The sequence below is a fragment of the Lactuca sativa genome, chromosome 1 (genome assembly GCF_002870075.4).
Source record: "Lactuca sativa cultivar Salinas chromosome 1, Lsat_Salinas_v11, whole genome shotgun sequence".
NCBI lineage: Eukaryota > Viridiplantae > Streptophyta > Magnoliopsida > Asterales > Asteraceae > Lactuca > Lactuca sativa.
In genome coordinates this window covers 48,036,814-48,051,041 of record NC_056623.2, presented here as the reverse complement: position 1 = coordinate 48,051,041, position 14,228 = coordinate 48,036,814, and the positions used below count along the sequence as shown (strand labels likewise).

At 34.2% G+C, this 14,228-nt stretch overlaps 2 protein-coding genes across 5 annotated transcripts; both read left to right on the top strand.

Annotated features, from left to right (window-relative positions):
- Positions 1 to 8,965: 8,965 nt before the first annotated feature.
- Positions 8,966 to 11,084, top strand: LOC111913905 (uncharacterized). 4 transcript variants are annotated; one of them, XM_023909618.2, is made up of 7 exons: positions 8,966 to 9,122; positions 9,604 to 9,923; positions 10,054 to 10,139; positions 10,216 to 10,362; positions 10,457 to 10,559; positions 10,658 to 10,770; positions 10,864 to 11,084. In XM_023909618.2, exons 2-7 carry the CDS (start codon positions 9,686 to 9,688, stop codon positions 10,954 to 10,956), a joined length of 780 nt encoding a protein of 259 aa, XP_023765386.1. In that variant the 5' UTR covers positions 8,966 to 9,122; positions 9,604 to 9,685; the 3' UTR covers positions 10,957 to 11,084. The 4 variants fall into 4 exon arrangements, with proteins under 4 accessions (XP_023765386.1, XP_023765388.1, XP_023765390.1 ...); XM_023909620.2 differs by having other exon boundaries at positions 9,553 to 9,923; XM_023909622.2 differs by having other exon boundaries at positions 8,971 to 9,122; positions 9,599 to 9,923.
- A 1,517-nt stretch (positions 11,085 to 12,601) lies between these two features.
- On the top strand, positions 12,602 to 13,747 carry LOC111913906 (uncharacterized). The gene is made up of 2 exons (XM_023909623.3): positions 12,602 to 12,957; positions 13,471 to 13,747. Exon 1 carries the CDS (start codon positions 12,654 to 12,656, stop codon positions 12,924 to 12,926), a length of 273 nt encoding a protein of 90 aa, XP_023765391.1. The 5' UTR covers positions 12,602 to 12,653; the 3' UTR covers positions 12,927 to 12,957; positions 13,471 to 13,747.
- The last annotated feature ends 481 nt before the right edge of the window (positions 13,748 to 14,228 follow it).

Below are 14,228 nucleotides of genomic sequence, written 5' to 3'. Positions count from 1 at the left end.
GGAGTTAGACACTAATCCAACAACATGTACTTCTAGTTCGAAAGGGAAGAGCTCATGATAATTGCAGAGCACACACCACCCCATGCTGCATTTTGTGATCTACTCTGGTATTTTATAATGTAGTGATACACTTTGATCCATCTTGGTTGTATGACAATGTTCTGGATTACCGTTTTATAAATATTAAAATGAAATTTTTGGGTCTTATTTTTGGGACATTACACGGAGGTTTCTCATCATTTCTAGCTTATTGGAGGTAAAAAGCTTCTAGCTTGATGACTCCATGTGTTAGTTTGTAGTTTAGGGCTTATTTCATCATAAAATGGTCCTTAAGGTATTTCTTGAGAGTATGAGCTACTCCAGAAGGTTATAATGTGAGATCCTAGTGTTTCTAACGTCCCTTGAGCATAAAAATGGAGTATTGGTGGATTAATTTTAATCATGTAAGGATTGAAGGTGGTTTCATGAAGATAATGTGGTTTAATCCAAAATTTTGATAGGATTTAGGTAAACAAACAAAAATAAACCCTTAAGTTTGCATGCAACCTAAATAGAATCTATGTTTTCTCTATTATACCTATAACTAAGAACATCAAAAAGAAACATGCAAACCCTAATCAATTTTCGAAATTAACATTAGAAGGTTTTTAGGATTACATACCTTTTAGTTGTTATATTAAACAACTAGAATTCCTCTTGAAGATCTCTTGGAAGCTAACACCACAAGTGTTGTGTCACACCCCCAAACCAAGATGGCGGAAACATTCGGGGGTGGACGACTTCACGTAGTACCATAACAATTGAATATTGTAAAGAAAGTAACACAACCATCATATATATAATAAAAACGTACATTGTTGCGTTATACATGTTTCCAAAAGAATATTACAATATGATGATGTAAAATGTTTAATAATAAACGTCCTTAGCGTTCCTTCTTCAAAAGTTGGTAGTTACCTGTATTACTGATTCCCTAAGAAATACAAGTGGTTTCGAAAAAAGTGTCAACAATAAAGTTGGTGAGTTCATAAGTGTTTTATATTGAAAAGTATGTCTTTTTGGTAGAAAATCGATGAACGTGGTTTTCAGAAAATCCAATATTTTTCTATATATAGTTTGAAAAGTTTCCAAAGTTGGAGTGCGTTAGTATTTTTCGTACTCGAATGATAAAGATAAACTTTGTGCTCAAAATAATGTAAATACTGAATGCATATATGAGTCTCGTAAATCCATCTTGTTTTTATACTTTCGTGTGAGTTTTATAACCATACTATTGACACAGACTGTCTGTAACAACATTCTTCAGGTGTTGTAGTGTTATGACATTTGTCACCCCAGACCTGCCGGTCTAAGTAGCTAACAGTTTAGGTGAGGGGTTGTCAATCCCGTATAGATCTATACACAAGTATCACGCTCTCCCTCCAAGAGATTATGACTTATAATACAGGACTTGAAATGCATACATAAGAGTACGTTGAAGTTTAAATATCTCACATCACTAGATTTACGATAAGAAAGTCATTATTTCACTTTAGATGAAAGTATTTCGTTTTTCAAGATGTATACGTAAGAATGTATGAATAACTCGCTAACTATACCCATTATAGTTTTTCAGAAAGTATGTTCCATTTGGTGAAAATAACTTGGTGATATACTAAACTTTATACGTAAAGTAAGATGTTGGTATCGATAAATAATAAGATAGATGTTGCATTTATGTTTATAAAACGATACATTTACTTGTATTGTACTTGTATTCCCCCCCCCCCCCCTAAAACATGAAAAGACTTGAAAATTAGGGGTATGAACTCACTTGTTTGGTTTGGAGAGAGTGGGACTATAGTCGAGCAGAACTTCATCCGCGGAAAGCTGCGTCTTCGAGCTTCTCGGGGATCTCAGTAGCGTAGAACCTTAGTCGGGGGCTCGGGTGCGGGAATCGAGGGTGTCAGGACGGCCTCTGGTGCTTGAAAGTGTGTGGGAGTAAGTGAGATTTAGTGAGAGGTGTGCTAAAATCCGGAGCTTAAGCCTTCTATTTATAGGGCTGAAAATGCGAGTACGCTGGGCGTACGCGTTATGCTGGGCGTACTTCGGTTACGCTGGGCGTAACTTTGCGTCATGGCTTACGAATCGAGTCTAGCTAGGCGTAGAGCTGCAGCTGATGGGACTCGACCCTGCACCTGAGTACGCTGGGCGTACCCCTACATTACGCTGGGCGTAATCCTGGCTTCCATCTTCTAAATTCCGTAACTTTCGAGTACGGGCTCCGTTTTTCGCGTTCTTTATATCCACGCGTAGGTGAGATTATGCTCTACAACTTTCATTTAGACTCCGTCGGCTAGTTTTGAATTTATTTTTAATGCTATGTTTTTAATAGGTCGGGACTGCTAAAGTCCGTTAAAAATTCATAGTTTCTTTATCCGACGTCGGTTTTCGTTTGTCTTTTTATCATCTTACTCCTATTGTGGAGACCTTCAACTTTCGTTTAGGTTGCATTAGCTAAATATCGCTCGATCTTCAATTTGAGTTTTTAACACTCTACTACTGTCACGAAACTTAGAAAATTCGCAACTTTTTCATACGAGGTCCAATTTGGGCGATCTTTTTATGTACGTTTACAATTTAACGAACTCTACAACTTTTGTTTAGATACTTCAGGCTAAAATGCATTTCATTGTAAATTCACTTTTTACGTTAAATAGTGTTTTACTGGGTGTGTCGTAAATATTTGAGTGGTTATAATTTCTTCAATATAACCCGGTTTCGAATGTTCTTTATGTTTTTGGAAACCTTGGCACGATATCTAACATTTGATGCATCCCAATTTAGATATTTGAACACTTTATTTTTGAGGTTAATTTCGTTGATTCCAAATAGTTTTCGTTGTATTTGACTTTTGAGTGTTACATTGCTTTTGGAAAAATATAGGGCTGTCACATGTTGTGCCTCTAATGGAATCACACCCAAACTAGCAAGAGAATGAATTAGGAGAGAGATGAGGGAATTTCTTCCAAGGCTTGTAGAGGGAAGGCATCGACGAAATCAAGGGCTAGGGGGATCTTTATATAGTTGAGGAAACTTAGTGCCAAAGCCAGGGTTTAAGAGATATGCCTAGATCCCTTTGCTTGGTGACTAAGTAGCCCAATCCCTTTACCTTAAGGCCTTGGACGAAATATCTTAGGGTTTCCCTATAAATTTTCAAGGCGAAATATCTTAGGGTTTCCCTAGAAATTTTCGTCCACCGCTTTCAAGAGGTTCTACAACATTCATTTCTCAACTATTAATAAATAACAAAACAATATATGTACTTTTAATTTAATTAATCACAAAATTAATTATGATTAATATCTAATTAATTATTAATTAAATAATATGATGTCTAATTAATATATTATTTTCATAACACATTAATAAACCATTTATTTAATTTATTATTCACATAATAATTAACCCATCTTTCCAAAAAATCGTCATGTCCAATTGCTAAGTTTGAGGGTAACCCAAAAGGGCCGTGCTACTATCAATGCAAGTATTTACCAATTTTGGTTATGGGCTTAGACACCTAATCTAATAGTCTCCCACATGGATAAGTCTATAACTACAATTGTCAATATAACTTCAAAATCAATCATGAGACACCCGGTTCTTGGTACATATTTAAATTCTAGTAAGTTCATGTTTTGCTTTGGGACTCGACGAGATAGAGGCCCAACTCGTCGAGTAGACTCGATTTTTGACTGGGAAGTTTAATGATCTACTTGAAGAGTCAGGATACCGACTCAACGAGTAGAAGTTGTCTAGATGAAACCCTAATATTTAGGGTTTGCACCCAATTTAAACGACTTATTCTGCCTCAACCAGCCCCCATCGTCCCCCTCCCAACCCAGAGAAAACCCTAACTCGAAACCCTAAGCCTTATTTGAGTGTTCTTGAGCTTTTTGTTGCCTTTTGTGTGTATTTGAAGTTGGAAAAGGAGAAGGAAGCTTGGGAGATCAAGAGTGAGCAAGTAGATCCAGAAGTCTTGGCACATTTCCTGCTCATTTGAGGTATAAAGCTGATAACTTGGCTATTCATTACTTAAATCTTGATTTGGGGCTATTTTCTACCTTTTCAAAGCTGTAGTGAAGCTATATTAGGATTTGTGTGTATATTTGGAGTTGTACTTCAGATCTGGAACCATTGAGGGTTCCCATGGCATAAAGGTGCCAACTTTATGGCCATGACAGACCCATGCAACATATAAACCCCTTTTTTATGGTTTTTTGAGCCAAAGACCCCATGCATGGACATCAAGTTCGTAGCTTTATGTATAATATGGACCCTAGGAGGTCAGATCTATAGTTTGGATGCATTTAGACCAAGTAAAATCAACTATATAGTTTGGGACAAAGAAGGACTCGACGAGTAGTTCATAGGACTCGATGAGTCGGGACGTATTTTCCATCAAATCCTTTCTTTTAAAGGACCAGTTAATAATATTGAAGATCACTCAGTTGTCTACGCTCATTAGGGACCAGGAAATCATAGAACTCGACGAGTGTATGAGCTAACTCGGCGAGTTGAAGGCAATGTCCCAACCACATGAAGAAGGACTCGACTAGCTCAGGGATAAATCGGCGAGTCATAGACTAAATACCTTCATACAGATGAAGATGAACTCGACGAGTTCAAGGACGAACTCGGCGAGTTAGTTGAAGAAGGTCTCGATGTTTGTTAAAGGATAACTCGTTGAGCTCCTGTTAAACTCAACGAGTAGGGACGATATTGTAGCCTTTTATGGACGTGGGGACTCAGTGAGTTGGTGGACAAACTCAACGAGTCGAGTCAACCAAATGTTGAATTTGACCAAGGTTTTGACCTTGACTTTGACTTAGACTTGAGTTGACCCTTGTAGGGGTTATGAGCATGAAATGGTAACTTATAAAGGATGTTTTGTAGGGATCGAGGAGTCGAGAAGAGTTGATTTCCATACCGAGGACAGTGCAGACACTACACGACATTGAGGTGAGTTACCTTCCAGTAGAAGTAGGTCTAAGGCACCAAGGCCGACCCACTATTAGTTGATTACATCGAAGATGTTTGTCTATGTGATAATTGTCTGGTTTGCTATTATTTGACGTGTTCTATGTGCCGGTATGATATGTTCTATGTGATAGTGGTTGTAGGAGGGGAAATAGTCCCCGATTCGGTCGTTAGGACCGAAGGGTAGGTCGGATACCCCATATATGTCTGACATGATGATTATGATAAATTATTATGTGATAGTATTAGGGGGTGAAATAGTCCCCGTGACTGGGTGAGATAGAACGGATGGTAGGCAGGCACCCCAGAATGGCTTGACACGGGTATGTCAACACCCTAGAATGGCTTGACATGGGTAGGTCAACACCCCATAATGGCTTGACATGGGTAGGTCGGGCACCCCATAACTGCCCGACAATATGTATGGTTGTATGGTATGTGGTATGATGGGGGAACTCACTAAGCTTTGTGCTTACGGTTTTCAGTTTTGGTTTCAGGTACCTCTTCATCTAAGGGGAAGGAACCGACAGGGTAGCAACGCATCGCACACATGATTCCGCATTTGAGAACCTTGGGATTGTACTATGACATTATACTATTTGACATAATGGTTTTTGAAACATGTAACTATGGTTTTGTGGTTTGATGTGATATCAATAATGGTTTACTCAAACAATTTTACAAGCATTATAATTAAAAACAAAAAAATTTCCGGTCTCGATTTTTGGGATGTTACAGATCAACAAAATTGTAGCTTCCAGAAGTCACTGTCGAATGTTATTGTTTCCCGATTTTTGATTTGTAATGACATAGAACTTCTAATTGAACATATCAATTTAGTCATGCTCGGGCCCGACACTATAAGTCAACACCAAATCACCGAGGGGACCAAAGATATCGTTTTTCATATTAAGGCAAAAGGAATGAATAAACTTTGACTTGTATGCTTGCACCATTTACTCACCAAACCATGTATTTAAAGGCAGTGCAACAATTACTAGATGTTAGTATTCCTAACTCGGGTTTGAAAGCAGAGCCTCATATTAAATCGAGGATGAAGACATGGAAAAATCATTTCAACATCATGCACGACATGGTATACAGAACAAACACTAGTGGATTCGGCTGGGATACAGATAAATGTTGTGTTACCGTCGATGCTGAAGTTTGGGATGAGTACATAAAGGTACTATAATGATTATGTTTGTAGTATTTTTGTATCATTAAAACATATTGTAAATGAATAATAACCAATTATTTTTGTGCCATTCTTATAGAGTCATAAAGGTGCTGCGTTTTTGCGATAAACCATTTCCCCAGTTTGATAACCTATGTAAAATCTTCGGTAAGGATAGAGCAACTGGTCATGAAGCTATTGATCTTGGAGAAGATATGACTGAAGAGACACAAAGAAGCTCACTTGTTGATGTGGAAGGGTTGGAAGATATTGTCAAAGAGACGTAACAGATTGCTCGTGGTAGTAGTAAACGCAAAAGGCCTCCAACAGATGACACCGAAAGCTCTTATAAGGAAGTTGCGAAAGAAATGAAAGAGACTTTCAAGGAGGTTGGTGAAAAACTTAATGAAACAATATACAATATACAATATACAATATACAATATACGAATGCAAGAAAATAAGGAAGCATGTGATATGATAGATAAAATTATCGAAGATATATAATGCATGCCAAATATCAATGTCAAACAACGAATTAAGGCGATTGACATGTTTAGCAAAGATCAATTTTGTGCCTGGATGTTTTTTAAGATGACAGGAGAAGAAAAGAATTGTTACATGGAAGTGATTGGGGATGACTTAATATCATGATTAGGTTTTTTTAAGTTATGTTTTATTTTATTTTTATTTATTTTTATTTTTTATGAATATTAAAGTTGACTATTTGCACATTATGTATTGGACATAGTTATGTTTTTTTGGTTGTTAGGAATATTGAATTATATTTTTTTGCATATGCTACATTATATATAGTTTTTGAATAATATGATTGTTATATTTCTTTAGCATCTATTTGTATGTTATTCTTTTATATTAGAAATATGTTTTCCAATACAAGATATATAAAAAATAATGTTAATTAATTAGAAAATGAATTATTTAATAACAATCAATATTAAAATAAAAAAAAGTAAAAACATAAAAGATGCATATTTTGATTAAATAAGGAGTAAATTACACGAATAGTCCCTATGGTTTAGGGTAATTTGCGCGTTTGGTCCCTAACTTATTTTTTTAACTCGGAAGGTCCCTATTGTTTGTCTTTGTTACACGCTTGGTCCCTGACTTACCTAAAAATATTATTTTTCCCTTGATTTATTTATTTATTTAAATAAACACACCTCCAATCCCACACCCTTCACCTTCCTTACTTACCCCATCATTTTTTTCTATTTAAATAATAGTCTTTTTAGGTAAGATAGGGACCAAACGTGTAACAAAAACAAACAGTAGGGACCAAACGCGTAATAAAAACAAACAATAGGGACCTTCCGAGTTAAAAAAATAAGTTAGGGACTAAACGTGCAAATTACCCCAAACCACAGGGACCATTCGTGTAATTTACTCTTAAATAAGATATACATCATAATGCATTTTTATAAAAGAATGTTGTTTGAAAATGAATAAACAAGGTAAAAAAACTCATTTTCATTTCATTATTAATACAACCAAACAAGAGAAATGATTTTCAAAAAAACATTTCTTTAATGAATTCTCAGTTCTACGAAACAGAGGAGTCAATTCTCTTTCTCTGCATTTTCATTATCTGCAACAATTTCATTTCTCTGTACCAAACGTACCCTTACGATGTACAAGTAGAAGTAGGTAATGCATATTTTGTGCATAACTTCTTGTACACCGTAGGTTTCATATGAACCTACCGTATTTGTATATGTTTTTCGATTTTTTTGCTTGTAGCTTGTATGTATACAATCCTCTTATAATATGAATGTGTTGATTTTTATTTGAAAAAAAAAAGGAAATTGTAGGTTTCATTTGAACCTACGGTAGCATAGCAGGTAATGTATATTTTGTGAATTCAAATAATAATCAACTCCTATCAAATAGTAGTCAAATACAAAAAAAAAACATAAGTTTTTTGAAATCTACAGTTTAGAAAGCCGTGGACTTCTCAAAGGAAACGATAGCCTTGCCTACTATTTCGTAATGAATTTTGATTTTCTTTTTCTTATATTCACGAGGGTGAAACCTAATCGAAATAATAGACAACTAGTTGTGAGACCCGTATATTATACGGGTTGATTAAAACAAAATGTTAAGTACGAACAATTAAATAGAAATTTTATTTGAATTTGAAATTGAAATAAGTGAAAATTATAAAAAACATGCAAAAAATAAATTAATTAAAATTATGTGTTTAGTGTGTACTAAACGGGTTAATTATAACAAAATATTAAACATAAAGGTTTAAACTGTAAATTTATTTGAAATTAAATTTGAAATTTAAAATTTGAAATTAATAGTTATTATGGTATGTTTAATTTATGGAAACTAAATTAGTGATATATTGAAAATGAAAATTAAAGTAATAACAAGTGGAAAATAAATATATTTCAAATTATGACAAAATGACATGTGGCTAATTTTATGAGAGAATGACATGTGACAAAGTCATTTTCATTTATTAGGGTAGATTTTAATAATCTATGTTTTGCTTGGCTATGTAGGGCTAAGTGCTAATTTTTAACTAAAAAGTGAAAAATCATTTAGAAATATGGCTATGTTAGTCATTTTTTCTATTTGTTTTACTCTTATTTAACGAATAATCTTTAATTAATCCGACTATTTTTGTCATAAAAAATGCAGATTATTGAATTTATCGTTTGACACATTTTAAGATAAAATAAAAATACACAACTTTTCTTGAATAAAAGTTGTAAGTAATTAATCATGGATAAAGACAAAAGTTGAGTTTGTCATCGTTATTCGTGTTGATCAAATCCAGGTCTTTCTGGTGATCTCCTTCAGGCTCCCAATCTCCATCTGCCGCCAATCCTTAAGACTTGTTTCAGCCCTACGATCCTCAAATGTCTGTAGAAAACCTATCATTTCTTGAAAGCTAGGTCAGCTCCTCACCCAATTATCCCTATTTTTTCTGCAATTTTTTTCTCAATATCTCATTATCAGCACATACAGATTGCTACAATCGTAATAACTTTTTATGATTTTGATGTTAATGGATTGTTGAACACCTGTGCGAGCATTGAATTCTTCATTGCCGTGATTTGTATCCAACTGCTACAACCAATTATTTTCTTCTGATTTAAGCGTCACTGTCTTATGAAAGTTCAAGCTGTTTCTATTCCTTATTGTTAATCTTACTTTGGTCCTCTTTCTGCTATGCTATGAGCTGGTAGCCTTCCAAAGAGCATTTCTAGATCTACTGGCTGTATGATAATAGGATAGGTGGAGAGACATGGCTTAGCGATGTTAGAATTATATGAGTAATCAAAGAGATTCATTACAAATAATTTTGGTTTGAATGTTTTGCAGGTATCTTATTGCCGATTCCAATCCTAAATTCAATTTCTGATTTAAGTGTAGGGTTTGGAGTTGCTGTTGAAATGGTACATAGGAGAGACCTCTTTGCAAGCTTTACTTTGATCCAAATTCCAAGTTTCTCAAGATGCAATTAATGTCAGATGACAATCCAAGAGAAGGCTCTTCAGAAACAGAACCCATCTTAAACGAGTCTAGAAGTGCAGAGGGAGTTGACAACCATTCATCTACATTTGAAATAAGAACCGAAGGTAGCAGTGATTGCTCCATATCTGTTGAAGATTCACAAAGTTCCGATGCCAATGAAAATACTAGTCTGGTTGCTTCAGACCAACCACAGTGCCGCATATGCCTTGATACAGAAGGTCTGTTTTTCTGTAACTCTGTAGCTCTTTCTTCTTCATAAAGCTTCAAAGTTCTGTTAAAAACAATTTTATGGATGTGAATCATGTGATTAAGAAGATCCATTTCTTATCCTGTTCAACTGATTCACAGGAGATGATTTGATTGCACCATGTCATTGTAGAGGCACTCAGAAATATGTCCACAGGTCATGTCTAGACAATTGGAGGTCAACCAGGGTATGTTCTAAAACATGTTAATAGCACTAACTTGATTCTATTGATTACTGCTGATGTGTGTCCACCATTGTTGCAGGAAGGATTTGCTTTCTCTCATTGCACAGAATGTAGGGCAGTGTTTATACTGCGTGCAAATGTCCCTCCTGATAGATGGTGGTTGAGATTGAAATTTCAGTTGCTGGTTGCTAGAGATCATGCATTCATTTTTGTCATTGTTCAACTCGTATGCAAAAATGCAACTCATTTATCTTTGTATGTTCTTGATACCATTTGGTGTGTGTTATAACATAAGAATTTTGTTTGGACACTTTGAGCAGATTGTGGCGTTCTTAGGTGTGTTGGTGTACAAATTTTATGGAGATGAACTGAGAGAAATGTTTGGATATGAAGAGCATCCTTATGGGTTTTATACCATGGCTGGTAAGTTCGATTCTATCTCTTTGCTTGTTTTACATTTTGTGGAAATTAATTTTTAGGTTTTTGTAATGATTATTTAGAGTGATGTTGTGTAATTTCAGTGTTAGCAATTGTTTTGGTGGGGTTGCTGTATGGGTTTTTTATAGCCATAATATGTGGACAACGAATCAATGAGCGCCACTATCACATTCTTGCCAAACAAGAACTCACAAAGGTTAACAAAAGCCTGCTAATTTTTATATATATATTATGATTTTTTTTTTGTAATTGTTAAATTTTTATTGAGGAAAGTTGGTTGCTATAATAGGAGTACATTGTTGAAGACAGAGAAGTGAACAAGGGTGTTACTGAACTTGACCCCAGTCATATCACAGAGCTAAGAATGTTGGGTCTGTATTGAACATTTGTATATTCATATATGAGATTTCAGAGAGAGAGAGTATCATTATGTTGTGTTTGTTGTACATTTATTTTCACACGTACAACACATGATTATTGATTAATTTATATTTGTTTGGTGTGGGGGAAGTGTCTAGTTGTTATTATTATTTTTTTTTTAAAAATGTTTATGAAGCAATGCATCTTTCTTGATATAAATATTAATCCCCGTGGATAGTCTGTTGTTATAAAATTGGATCAGTCGAATTAATTAATGTTTGGGTTACGTATTCATCCAAATTACATCGTTCCTATTGTCGGAATCATGAGAGGAAGAAGACCAGGCTGTTCTAGTTTTGACTTTTGATATTATCAGTTTTAAACGGTCCTATTATACTCTTCATTTGTTATGAATTGTTCACAGTTATTTGTCAAATTTACAATGTTTTATCCTATAAAAGAAGGTTTTTTGTTATATTCCATCACCTAATTCAATAGGTCAAGTGACAGTTTTTAAAAAAATTTCAATTTCATTTAAATCCACTTGGCAAATTGTGGTTTTTTGGATTTTTATTAAATTATAAAAAATCTAATCTAAAAATATAATAAAGAAAATAAGAAAACTTAAATGTTTCTATAAATTTTCATGTAATTTGTCAATTAATGTATTAAGTTCAATTTAATTTAAATCAACATTCCTAATTGAAAAACATAATTTTCAACAAATATTTTTTAAGTTCAAGATAATTTGCAGAAACCTTGTAAAAATTGGTTCATTCACAACTAATATCGATATTTCTTTCAAATTCATTTTTGTCAATTATTTAACATGTAATGCTTAATAAAATATATTAATTTTTTTTTAAAACTCGTGTATTACACGGGTCTCACACCTAGTAAAATATTATACTAAAATAATGATAGTTTATACTAGTAATTCATACGTACAAGGTTTTTCAATAAAAATACTAAAATTGGCCAAAAACACATTTTACAGGGCTAAGGGGTGCCCTAAAAAATATTAATGTCCCCTACGACTAGTCTCTAACTAACATAAATTTTTCGGTGTGTTTTGGCACATCATGAAAACATAAACATCAGAAAAACCCACCAAATCTTCGTCTCTAAGAAACCCATAAGAACTCGAAGCTTCTCTTCACCTTCAAGAATTTGAAAACCTAGAAAAACCCATTTGATCCGGAAGTTCGATTTTTATGTGGCTTTTCATTTCTAAAAGCTTAAAGCTTTTCTTCATGGGTTTTTGACCCAATATGTAGAAGTGCATGTTTGGTTGTAACTCACAGGAAAACTCATGTAAGTTGGACATTCAGTGGACAAGATGATTGGAGATGCAAAGTCATTGGAAACCCGTTAAATGAAAACATACAATACAAGTTTAATGATAAATAATGTATAATAATCCTCACGATGATATTTTTTGAACATAAAATATAAGTTCAACAATAAATAATAAAGTAGAAATAACTAAATACTAACAAAAATAAAAATTTGTTATCTTCAAATAACACCATAAATTTTTTAAAATTTTATTGTTGTCCATAGGAATGAACCGGTTTCTGTTTGAATTGGCCCAGTATTTGATAAGGATCCGGGTCCGGATAGTTACGCTCGCGACTCGTGAGTAAATATACAATCGGAATCGTAGAGAAGTAGATCCAAGTTTAGGGTTAGGGTTTCACCGAGTCAATCAATCTGAAAATGGCGATGAGGCAAATTCTCAACGAGATCAGAGGGATGAAGGTGAAAGATGCGGCGGCGCACGTGAAACCGTTGCTAACAGTGAGCAACTTGAAAACATCTACACAGAGAGCGTTGGATAATTACCATGTCAAATACATTCAAACTGACTCCATCCAACCTCTCTATCATCTTTGCTTCGGCGGCATGATCTTCTCTTACCTCATCGCCCTTCCAGAGGAGCGCCGTCACCTTGAACATCAGCAGCATATCAAGGAGCACGGTGGCCACTGATTGCTGCAACAATCTGCACATCATATTCAAGGTGGGTTATACACTTCTACATTGATTATTCGATTCCCTTTCCTTTTGATCTTGTGGCATAACCGTTTATCAAATGTTTGGGGCGTGATCAATTTTAGCAAGTCTATGGTCACTTATTGTTTTTCTTCATCTCTCGCTCAATTTTACATATTTTTAGGTTCATAAAAATCTATACTGAGCACTGATATCTTAAAAAGCACCCGCATCGATCCTCTGCAAATTAATTGGGTTTTGATTACATCTGATAAATTCAAATAGGATTCTGGTGCTACTTTGCAGAACATTATAATATATGTTGAGAGGTGGTATTTCGGGTTCTTGTTGGTAGAATGTCAGTTGTAGAGCCCTAGCTTGTTAATTATATGTATGTTCCAGTCCAATATAAATGCCATATTGCCATGATAAAGAATCTAGCTTTATATTTCCCTTAATTCATATCTAAGTTAGTGAGTTTAGTTTCTCTATTCTTCCATTCTAAGGTGTAATATGTAACAGTTGTGTTTTATGATTGCAGTGATTGTGATTGGTCTCTTTCTGGTGTTATGGAGGATTGGAAATGGAGTTTGTAGATTGCTTGTCTTTTCTTCTGGTTTAAACCTCATCCTGTGTTGTGCTGTGTTGATGATCCACATCCACTCTAAATAAATTGTTGAGATTTGAAACTTAACAGCGTTTATTAGCTTTTGAATTAAATCATAAATGTAAGCAATTTTTGTAACATTTAACATTGATTAGTGGCTGTCTTTCAAATATTAATTTATGCAATGAAAAAAAAAGTAATTGTTTGATAATTATGGTGTTTGGCAACGCAAGAGCTTTTGAGGTTTGAGATTTGTAATACGTGTTTAAAAGTTAAAACTTTTTATTTTAGAACAAAAGTTATTAATCTAAAAAGCTGTATTTGACAAAACTAGTTGTTTGGAATCTAATAGCTAAAAGATGTAACTTTTAGAGAAGTTTGGCAAAAATAATTGGAATTTGAAACTTTTATGCAAAAGTTTCCTTAAACTCTTTAATGTTAAAATCACTCAAAATCTGAAATCTGAAAGTGGCTTATAAAAACTAAAAACCCTTAGAAGCTCATCAATGTGACTTTTGGACTCGGCTTCATTCTATTTAAATTATAACTTTATATACTAGTACTCCCATTCCCATCTGAACATTTCTTTTTAAATTAGAGCTTTTGTACAAAAATTTTTGGTTGTGAATTTTTTTTCAGTTTCTTAGATTTTCTTAAAGAAAAACGTAAATTTTGTAAATGCGTTTATTTAG